Below are 11,832 nucleotides of genomic sequence, written 5' to 3'. Positions count from 1 at the left end.
ACTCGCGGGTAGAAGTCATTCAAATGATTGAGATTATAGATTTATAATAGATGTATATATATTATTATAAATTCAAAATAATTAATATATTATATCAATTTAGTATACGAATTATTATATCAAATTTATCAGCAAAGTTATCGTTAAAAAAAAATATATATTTATAAAGATTTCTAAATTTTAGGTTTTAGTGAACCCAAAAAGCACCAAAGGATAAAATCAAACATTTCTTGAAAACTTAAAATACATTAAAAATACATTAGCCCTATATATATTAAAAACATAAAATATGTCAAACTTCGTCAACAAGCCTTACTAGTTGTAGTCATATTATCATAAGATGAGTAGATGACCTGCTAAACCGAGACTAGGTAAAAGTAACAAAATAAAAATAGGAAACAACAATTAAACACGCGGTTTTACCAAAATTAGAGCCACCATTAAACCTTGTTGTTATATCATGTTATTCAAGAGGCATTTCATATAATATAATTCTCGAATGTAACTTCATAATTTTAACTTCAAACAACATTATGTTTTCATTCCAATAACAATCCCATCACTCCATCGTCTAACATAAATAACCATAAAAAAATACATTACAACAACCAACACGATTTTCATATCAAATAACACGTGTCAACTGTTTTCCACGACACTAAACCACTCTCACTTGTGTAACGCACATAAACAATTACCCTCACCAATATCCGAAGCAACACAAGGCGACTGAAGCTTCCCATTTCCATACCAAACCACACGTTTCTCAATAAGCTCATCCACAAAATCATCCAACTTATCAATCGTTATATTCGGCATCACCACAACATGAGCAATGCTTCCCTGACATGCAAGCTGCCATTTTCGTGTAAACTCTTCATCTTGTGGGCGTTCAAAGACCACTGTGCTACTGAGCTCATTGAGCATAGCACCAATTCCAGCACTGGTTAGCCTTCCTTTTAAGTAGTGGGCATTTCTGAGGCATTTTTGGACCTCTTTTTGGAACCCTCGGTACCCTTTTCGGTTTAAAGTATACCAAAGGAACAATGGGGCGTGTCCATTTCGACTTCCCATGATTGTTGCATCTCTTGAAGCAAGATATTCAACGTTTCTTGAAAGAGCGTTAATGTGTTCTAATCGTGTTATTTGAACGCCACATGGCATTGGACACCCGACAAATTTGTGACCCGAAACACTCACGGATCCAATCGGTTTCTTGAAAGATACCTTTGGTGCCTGATTTTACAAGAAAAAATACATATTATATATGAAACTTATACAAAAAGATTGTTTCTTTTTTGGACTGAATGAACTGAATAGACCACGTATACTTACAAGTTTAACAAAAGGCATCATTAGTCCAAACAAAGCCCCATCACAGTGGATATAAAATCGGTCATGTGTGAATCCGGTTTCCTCAAGGGTCTTTATGACCAGATCAAGATCATCTACAGCTCCTTTCACTGTTGTTCCTGTAAATTCGTTTGAAAAAAATGTAAATAACAGGATGGAGAAGCTTTTTAGGACTATTTTTTATGAGAAAGATTAGAAGTGCATTTATGTCTTTTTTTTGTTCCATTGACATCAATGTCGGTAATAATCCAATGCACATCAAACAGTCTTGTGAGAGAACCTATATTCACGTTGATGATTGCAGGTTTGTCCTTGTGAAGAGAAAGTTTAGCTTTAAAATCTTCACAATCAATCTCCCCAGAAAGGAGTGTGTTGACTTTTTCACAATCCATTCGATACATTCTTGCTGCTTTGAAAATGGAATAATGTGATTCGCAAGAAGCATACAAAATCCCATCAGGAAACACTTCTCTCCTGTTACATTTACACGATATATAAAGTATTCAAATAGTAAAAATCCAAGAAATGAGATAAAAGCCTAAAATCATACAAATTACCCGACTAGTATGCCATGAAGATTGCCTTCTGTTCCACAATTTGTAATGTAACCCCAATATTCGTTCTTTTCCAACTCCCATAAACGAGCAAACCAGTCCAATACACCAACCTCAAACTGCCTGGAATGGACACCATAATTGCTCTCGATGAATGGGTCCCCAAGGTTGTTAATGGAGAAATGTTGTAACTGAGACAACGCACCATAATCGAAGTCCAGATTATAAGGATACCCTATTAAAAATATACAATTTTCAGGTGCAAAATTGACATCGATTGTGTATCCAAAATGGGGTTTTGAATAAAGAACAAGATCATAAACATAAAGTTCGAATAAATAAGAGGCAAAAAGATTGTTACCCAAATGATGTTTTGTCCTTTCGAGCAAGGATTTTCTATATCTGGCCAACACGCTGGCCATATAAGCTTCTCTTTCTCCGGTAACCTCATCATCAGCATCAGGCTCTGTTACCTCGAGGCAAGTAGTGTGCACATTTCTTCCTAGAATAATTTCCCTCGGTTTCTCTTTCCCATTAATCGATTTTACACCGTTTATACGGGGAGCATCATCAGCAATCGGCGGCAGAGGATCATTGATCACAGTAGTCGGATCAAAATCCTCCGGTAAAGATTCGACCGTTTCCAGGTTGAGATTACGTAACATCATATCGATACTTCCAGCCATTGCTACTCCCAAAAAAAAGGAAATCACATTAAAGGGTGGGTAAGAAAAAGCAATTAAATGTCTACAATTTATTGGGCGACATTCGTTGTAGTGATCAGATCAAGAAAACCTGTTAGGTTCTCAAAAGTTTAGGTGTAAATGATCTTTTAAATAGAACGATTAACCAAAGAGGCGATTGTTGTAGCTAATTGACACGAATGGGATCAGTTAATTGGGTTGTAAACTAAGATCTTATATAAATTGTACATAAAAGTTTGTACCTTTTGATGGAGGCGGCGGAGCTGAGTTTGATGGGAAGTGGATGGCTACTCGATGAATGTGGTTCTGGGCAAGCGAAAAGGAGTTCTTGCATCTGCGATTATTGTATTATATAGGCAAATCGACTGTTGTGCGTGAATTTGGAATACGAGAGAGGGTTGGTTATAAACTTACAATTATTAGCCCTTTTGCTGTAAGAATGTTTGATATAAGTCCCTGACCCTTTGATATTTTGAGTCGACACTAGATATGAATTACGAAAAAAAAAAAAATACATTTTTGGTCCCTATGATTTGTCGATAGTTATGGATCCCGACATTGAAACTATTTGTTTACTAACAGTCTATGTGATTTCTAATTATTTCGCTCAAGGTCCCTATCAAAGCCGTAAAGCATTATATAGATATTATTTTGGAAAGTTGATGCTTCTCACACAATTTATTGTTATTTTGGTTTGTTTTTTCACCCAAAAAAAAATAACTATGCAAAATAAATCTTTCTATAAATAGAGATTTTGCTTCTAATCGTAACAAATTTCTATATTTATATTTTTTTCTCTTAAGAAGTTTTGATATGGTCAAAATTAGATTATTAGTATTTTATAAGTTCTAATTTTAGTAATTATATTTGAAAATTATGTTTTTGGTCCTTTATAAAAAAAAAAATTTATAATCTTCGTTTTTTATTAATTTTCTTACGATACACTTTTAAACATTATTTTTATCGGCTTTCTCCGTAGCAAATTGTTTGGATCGAAATTGTATTTTGATATGGTATAATTGCCACCATGCTATATGCGGGCTATAGACATTTGTAAATCATATTCAATATACAAACTACAAAGGAGCTATTCCGCGAATTAAAGTTATATTTTTGTCTCTTGCATAATTTTTTTTATAGTTTACGTTTTTACAAATTGCAAACAAGTTTTCTACAATAACACGTAAGATGACATACATGCTAGTTAGGCTGTGGGGTGTCGTTTTTTTTACCGCCGTTATGCTTATGTGGTACAACACCGTCCCTTTCCTTTTGTTTTGCCGGTGGTAAAATACTGATGATAATAGATATTCACCGATGGCAAAAATCAATTTTATATAGGGTATTTATGGTTTTTATCGGCGGCACTTTAATCTACCACACCCTCATATTTTTAAGAAATAGCAAAAGTTGCAAAATTGTCCCTTTCAACTACATGTCCATTGGTAAAATAAAATTATGACACCTCATAGTCTTATCGCTAAATATGTGTGAACTGTGAAGTTACCATTTTATATGTATTTACATACTCTTTTATTTACTTTTAGGTTTTTCTATTTTTGTTATTAAACATGTCACACCCTCTCGTTTTTATCTCTCAATTATCCATCCGTACAATTTCTCATCTGCTTCTTTTATTTATTTCTTTTATCATATATATCAAAAACCTACGACTAAATGAAAAATTAAATTGTTTTCTATCTTTTATGTCTATAAATATACATATCTATTAAAATTATGACATGTATAACAATTTTATATTTACTTAACTAACTATCATTAAGAGTAATATATTAGGAATATATCAAATAAAATTAAATGGTGAAACAATGACACGTGTCATAGTGTTAAAAAATTTTAACCATAATAGAGATATTGGAAAAAATATTTACCATATTAGGGTTTTGAGTAAATTACATGAATGGTCCCTATGGTTTGGGGTAATTTGCATGCTTGATCCCTAACTTATTTTTTTAACTCGGAAGGACCCTATGGTTTGTTTTTTTTACGTGTTTGGTCTCTACTGTTTATTTTTGTTACGCGTTTGGTCCCTGTCTTAACTAAAAAGACTTTTATTTAAAGAGGGAAAAATGATGGGGTAAGTGAGGTAAGGTGAGAGGGTGAGATTAAGAGTGTGTTTATTTAAATAAATTAAAAAAATCAAGGGCATAAAGTCTTTTTAGGTAGGATAGGGACCAAGCGCGAAACAACAACAAACAGTAGGGACCTTCCGAGTTAAACAAATAAGTTAGGGACCAAACGCGTAAATTACCCTAAACCATTGGGACCATTCGTGTAATTTACTCTAGGGTTTTTTGAAAAATATTTACCAAAATGGGTTTAGAAAAAAAAATTGGATTACCTGGAAGGTGGGAATGAACGAGACACGAATAGAAAGAAAAAAAAACGTAAACGCTAGGGCTCCACCATTGTCAGTCGCTTCGCAACTCCACCATCATCGGTCACCTACAGCCTCATCCTTCCGTCGCCGGCCACCCTTCTTCCATTCAAGGTATGCGATTTTGATTTTTCCTGCATCTTTTATGTTTAATTTTTTTGTCCTCTATTAGCGAATTTTTGATTCCATTCTTTAGTTTTCTATTTACTTTTTCTTCTCTATTCCTATTCTTGATTCTGCTTCTCGTTAGGACGAACTATCGATCAAATTTCATATTTGTTTATTTTTTTCTTGTAGATGGATTTATCACAGCTTTTTTTAGATGGAATTGATTGCAAATATGTCATTATGTTTCTTTTTTCTTGTTAGCACAACTTGGTATGATTATTTTTTGATCAATTTTTGTTTGTTTTTATTTGTTTTGTAGATGAATTTTATAATAGACATGATTGACAATGAAAAATTTTCTATAATCTCTCAGGCTGCTATTGTGACTAATATGATGAATATAGACAATGAAGTTGAGTTAAATGAAATATTGGAAGATGAAATTGGAGATAAAGATGATGAGGAAGCATGTTTTGATAATAATGTTGAAGTGCCTTCAACTTTTACTAATATGGAAGGAACAAAATTGACTATTGATGACAATTGGATTGTCACACAATCAACTGAGTAAGAATGGGAAAAGATTCTTTTAAGGATAAAGAGGAACTTGTTAGAGCAATCAAGATACATAGCATTAGGACACACAGACAATTTGAAGTCATTAAGTCACGCCCAACTATTTGGACTCTAAGATGCAAGTTGTACTTACAATATGGGTTCAAATGGAGACTTCATGCAAGTAAACATAAACGTAGTGCTTATTTTGAAATCACATCATATACCGGTCCACACACTTGTTTACACTATAAGCTTTCTTTAGACCATCCGAACCTAGTTGCAAGCTTGATTGCTATGGAAACTAGACACCTTATAAAAGAGCAACCTTCTATCAGTATTCCAGCTTTGAGAGCTGAAATAATTGAAACATTGGGCTATTCTCTTATGCCAAGGTAGTTTAAAAAATATATATATATATATATATATATATATATATATATATATATATATATATATATATATATATATATATATATATATATTTATGGTATTTGTTGTGATTATTCTTTTATTTTTTTTCTTTTCTTTTTACAGGTAAGGATTTGTTATCGGTTCAAGTTCAAGCTAATTGTGATGTTTTTCTTTTTGTAATAAACAATGTTGGAGTTGCTTTTTTTTGTAACAAACAATGGTGAGTTGTTTTTACCTTAAAAACATTGTAGGTGAATGTTAGAGTTTTTGTACCTTAAAATATATTTAGTTTTTAATTTATGATGGCTAAATTTTGATGGTCAAAAGGTGGTATAAGAAAAACGGATATTAAAAAAAAAAACAGAAAAAAAGATTAAAAAAAAATTAAAAAAATTAAAAAAAAAATTGTTATTTAAAAAAATAGTAAAAAAGGTAATAAAAAACTAAAATAAAAGGTGTTATATATATATATATATATATATATATATATATATATATATATATATATATATATATATATACACTGTAACATACACATTCTGAAATTGTGTATTGTTATTATTCAAAGTGAATAAAATTGAGTGTTGAGTTCTAACAGATAGTTTTTACTAGAAATAAAGTAAAACTATGTTTAGAATCACTCATAAAATATTAGAAGTCTTAAGAGATTCCAATTAATAGTCAAATAGTAAAATATAGCGAAAATATAAAATTTGGAATAAGTAAAATTTTATTATTGAAATTTGTAGAAAATCTCATTAGAAACATTTAGGCGAAAACCTAGTCGAAATCCGAGTTATAACGAAGAAGTTATGACCAAACGAAGATCCGTGATAAATCCGGAAAATATTTTGTCGCGTAAAAATTTAGTTTTCGATAAACTAATTTTTAGCCTTAGTGATGTAAATGAAAGTTGTAGAACTCGGGAGAATAATCAACTTTCCTATAAAGAACGCCAAAATCTGACTTCGTATGAGGAAGTTATAATTTTTCGAAGTTTCAGCTTAGCAGTAGACAGCTAAAAACTTGAATTTTAGATCGAGTGATTTTTAGCCGACACAACCTAAACGAGAATTGAAGGTCTCGTCATTTGTAGTACAACGGTAAAAAGTCTGACGAAAACGGATATCGGATGAAGAAGTTATGAATTTTTAACGGATTATCCTGTCTCGGTCTGTTAAAAATAATAATATAAAAATTAAAGTCAAAATTAGCCGACGAAGTCTAAACGAAAGTTGTAGAACATAATTTTAGCTACGCGTGCATATAAAGAACGTCAAAAACGGAGCCCGTATGCAAAAGTTATGGATTTTACAAGATTTGGCACATTTTTTATTTAATTTTCGCATGAATAGTGATAATCCACGTGGCATCTTCTGATTGGACCGCAGCCTCGCGTGGCACCCTCTGATTGGTCCGATGCCATGTCCGCCTCGTTTCCGATGTCGTGACTCGCCCTCGCCCGGATCCGACGCGTGTCGCGATGAGTCGTCCGAAGCAGCTTAGTCACCCGGTGACTCCTCGCATCTGAAGACGGCTGTCGAGTCTGAACCAAGCCACCTGGAGCCCTCGAATGCGAGCCGCGTGCCTTCGCCCCCTGTTGCCACCTGCCTCGCTGACTCACCCCTTCTCGGCCGAACCCTCGCATCTCCTCCCAATAAATACAAGGCCTGCGAGCCTTGCCGAGGAATTTTAGAAAATTGCCATTTTTGGCCCCCTTTTTCCATATTTTGACTATTTTGACATCCCCCGAAGCCCCGGTGTCAATTTTAACACCCGAAACACGCCCCGAGTGCCGGGAAGCCCGAAAAATTTATCTTTTCGGTTTTGAAGCTCTACCTTTTTAGAGTCCGGTTTTTAGCTAATTCTCCCGGTTTTCAACAAATAAAGCCATATTTGGAGCCGATATGCTGCTCAAATTACTATTTTAACCCCCGATTATTTTAAGGTGAGTTCAATATATAGGAACAATTGTATGTTATGTGTTATATGTGCTATGTGCTTTTCAGTGTTATTATTCCGGGTTATTTTTATTCGCTATTTTTAATAGCAAAGTTATGCCTTTGACCATGTGATCAGTAAAAGGACTTAGATTCACGGTGGTACTGGTATGTAGCCTCTGACCATGTAGAACATGTCTCGTAAGAGAATGACTTCTATTCTATGGCATTGGCAGAAGGTTAGATAGGACTGGTATGTAGCCTCTGACCATGTAGAGCATGACTCCTTAAGAGAATGAACTCTATTCTATGGTATTGGAAATGGTTAGACAGGGCTTTAAGCCTGAAATCTACCAAAATGTTAATCCGAAGTTGTATATCTTATGTGCCGTTTGGGCTAAAAGCTTTATTGATGCATATCAAGCATGGAAATTGTTATGTCTCATTGATCGTAAATCTTTGAATCAAATCTTGAGTTGATATTGAAAGTGTGACATATGATACGCATATGCTATTGTTGTTCTTGTTCCCTTTTGCTTCTGTCATATTGATATATATATATATATATATATATATATATATATATATATATATAAGGCATAAGATTATATTGTATCTATTTATTGAATTCACTAAGCGTTATCGCTTATCCCTCTCAATATTTAACAATTGTAGGTGATGAGTATCCAATATAGTTTTATACTGCTGAAAGATTTAGAATAGTTAATACTATTTCTATGTATTTTAATGTTCATGTATGTATATGAATAGTAGATTCCTGGGTAGATATGAAATGTAATAAAACTTAGTCGGTTTGTATCCAATCTTTTGTAATCACTTTATCAATATAAAATATTGTTTTATAAATATGCATGTAGCATGTTTTGAGGAAGTAACTTAAGAATAATGTTGGAATAGTATGAAAGTTTGGGTCTTTCATAAATACGAAAGTTGGGGTCTTTCATATATATATATATATATATATATATATATATATATATATATATATATATATATATATATATATATATAAAGAAAACAGTAAAAAGAAGGAATAAAAGAGAAAAAATAAAAAGAAAAATAATGTATTTAAAATATAAAAAAAAACATAAAAGTAGAAAAAAATGAAAAGAATACCATTTTGGTAAATATTTTTGAAAGAACCCTAATATGGTAAATATTTTTTCCAATGACTATTATGGTTAAAAACTCATAGTGTTAGTACGTATCAATATTAATAGGCATAAAACATAGGAGACAATTTAAGGATTAATATTATAAAAGCCCTAAATTTTTAACCTGTAATTGGAAAAACCCCTGATATTTTTTTTATTATTGTTATGGTCACAACTTTTTCACAGAATTATTACTATAGCCCACTTAATGAGTTTTATGGTTAACTTGGTTAATTTTTTTTTGCAAAATCAGTTCTAAAATGTTCAAATTTAGTCCCTGAGGTTTGCAAAAAATTACACCACATGGCTTTTTAACTTTATTTTTCGTTTTTCGTATACTTTATTTATTTTCGGTTTTTTAATAAATATATACATTTTTATTTGCTTTTTCTATATACTTTATTTATTTGCTTTTTCTAACTTTATTTTTCAACAATTTGATTTTTTTTTTACCTTTTATAGCTTTTGTTTTCTATTTTATAGTGTATATAGAGTATATTAGAGTTTTTTTTAGTTTTTTTTCATATTTCTTTTCGAATTATATTTTAATTTTTTTCATCATTATATTTTTTTCTTATTTGTTTTCCAATTATTTGTTTTTATTTTTTGTATTTCAAAACACAAATATATCATTGCAATGTAGATTCAACAGGCAATGTTAGCTTGGATATCTTGGAAGAAAATAGTTGGAGTCGTGCTTTAACAATTTCAAAGGTGCTACTTGCTTTGAGATCAATCTTCATCAACCCTAACCCTTGTATGTATTTCATTCTTTTTGTTATAGTTTAATCCTTAAATTCCCTATCTAAATTGTTATATTATAATCTTTTAGCATCTTTAAAAATCTGAAATTTGGATAAAGTTGATAATTTTGTTTTTCAATTGTTGCAGATAAACCTCAAGTTCCAGGAATTGCTCATTTGTACTTGGTAGACAGAAGTAAACATGATGCATTAGCTGCAGAATTGACTCAACGATTTGCAAAGTAAACATTGAACATTTAGGAAACCAAATAGTCATGTGTGTTTTTAGTTCATATATTATGTAGGAATTATATTATATATTTCATGTATAAGTATCGTTTTTTCTTGTATATTACATTTTAAAATGGCTTAGGAAGTGCATGCTTTTTAAATTATGAAGATTTTCTAAATACTCGGTCCATATAAGTTAAAAATACAAAATAATAATAATAATAATAATAATAATAATAATAATAATAATAATAATTGGAAAACAAATAACAAAAAAATAAAAAGATGAAAAATTAAAATATAATACGAAAAGAAATATGAAAAAAAAAACTAAAAAAACTCTAATATACTCTATATATATACACTATAAAATAGAAAACAAAAGGTAAAAATGTAAATAAATCAAATTGATGAAAAATAAAGTTAAAAAATGAAAATAAATAAATTATATACAAAAAAGAAAATAAAAAATGTATATATATTTATAAAAAAAACGAAAATAGATAAAGTATACAAAAAATGAAAAATAAAGTTAAAAAATCATGTGGTGTAATTTTTTCCAAACCTCAGGGACCAAATATGAACTTTTAGAACTGATTTTGCAAAAAAAATTAACCAAGTTAACCATGAAACTCGTTAAATAGGCTAGAGTGATAATTTTGCGAGAAAGTTGTGGCCATAGCAATAATAAAAAAAATATTAGGGTTTTTTCCAATTACGAGTTAAAAATTTAGGTTTTTTATAATATTAACCCGGCAATTTAATTAGTGTGGGTTGATAGTTATAGGGAAATCTATAAGATGAACTATATGTTTTCTAATAATTATTAATTAAGGAAATCTATAAGATAAGTTATAATTTTTTCTAATAATTAGGTTCAAATAAATAAATAAGCAACAATTGCGATAGATTATCTAGATAAGCTTTAAATCTTTTGTGTTGGCGTCACAAATAAAAACATATGAATGCATTGTATGCATTGTATGCAACCTGTACGTTCCCTTATTATTCACAACTCAAATTATTAAAACTTAGGTGACTATTGATCAAATATTTATCACCTCTGCTCTAAAGATTTTAAACATTAATAAATGAGTAGCTTATTGGAATTAAACAAGTCAAGTGTATTTTCGCCCTATGAGACATAACCCGGCATAGTTTCCTTTAAAAACAAATTGAAAACCATTTTTTAAAAGCAAAACATGAAGAATTGGAATCTCTACATGTGTTCATGCACCTCATATCGGTACATCACAATCGTTCAAGTGTCTATTTATATTTGAGTGGTCATCTCTCCATAAAAGTTCTTTTAGAGAGATAATTTTGGAATCCATATATATTATACATGGTATTAGAGTCGGTGCCTACACCACCATGTCTTAACACATCCTTGTATATCCCATCGAGCACATGTTTATGAGGGGAGTGTTAGTATATCAACAACTATGTCACATGGTTCATTATATCTTTACGTGTATTGGAGTCTTCCCTTTTCTCTAAAATGGCTTTTTTAAAGAGTTAATATAGGAGTATACATGTATCTTATTGATGGGTTTCGAGTCTAGTCAAAGACCAAAAACAGGGCAACAGAAATAACAGATCTGATCTAATATACTCGAAACAATAATCTAACTCAATAATGTTGGATTAGGTATCT

The 11,832-nt window shown here is 30.9% G+C and overlaps 1 protein-coding gene across 1 annotated transcript; it reads right to left on the bottom strand.

Annotated features, from left to right (window-relative positions):
- Window positions 1-513: 513 nt before the first annotated feature.
- LOC111899506 (serine decarboxylase) lies at window positions 514-3,012 on the bottom strand. The gene is made up of 6 exons (XM_023895340.3): window positions 2,854-3,012; window positions 2,269-2,595; window positions 1,911-2,142; window positions 1,634-1,827; window positions 1,336-1,472; window positions 514-1,236 (listed from the first exon to the last, which is right to left on the bottom strand). The coding sequence occupies exons 2-6, from the start codon at window positions 2,591-2,593 to the stop codon at window positions 670-672; spliced, it is 1,455 nt and encodes a 484-aa protein (XP_023751108.1). The 5' UTR covers window positions 2,594-2,595; window positions 2,854-3,012; the 3' UTR covers window positions 514-669.
- Window positions 3,013-11,832: the final 8,820 nt, after the last annotated feature.

Source organism: Lactuca sativa, chromosome 5 (genome assembly GCF_002870075.4).
Source record: "Lactuca sativa cultivar Salinas chromosome 5, Lsat_Salinas_v11, whole genome shotgun sequence".
NCBI classification, from domain to species: domain Eukaryota; kingdom Viridiplantae; phylum Streptophyta; class Magnoliopsida; order Asterales; family Asteraceae; genus Lactuca; species Lactuca sativa.
This window is presented reverse-complemented; position numbering and strand designations above follow the sequence as displayed.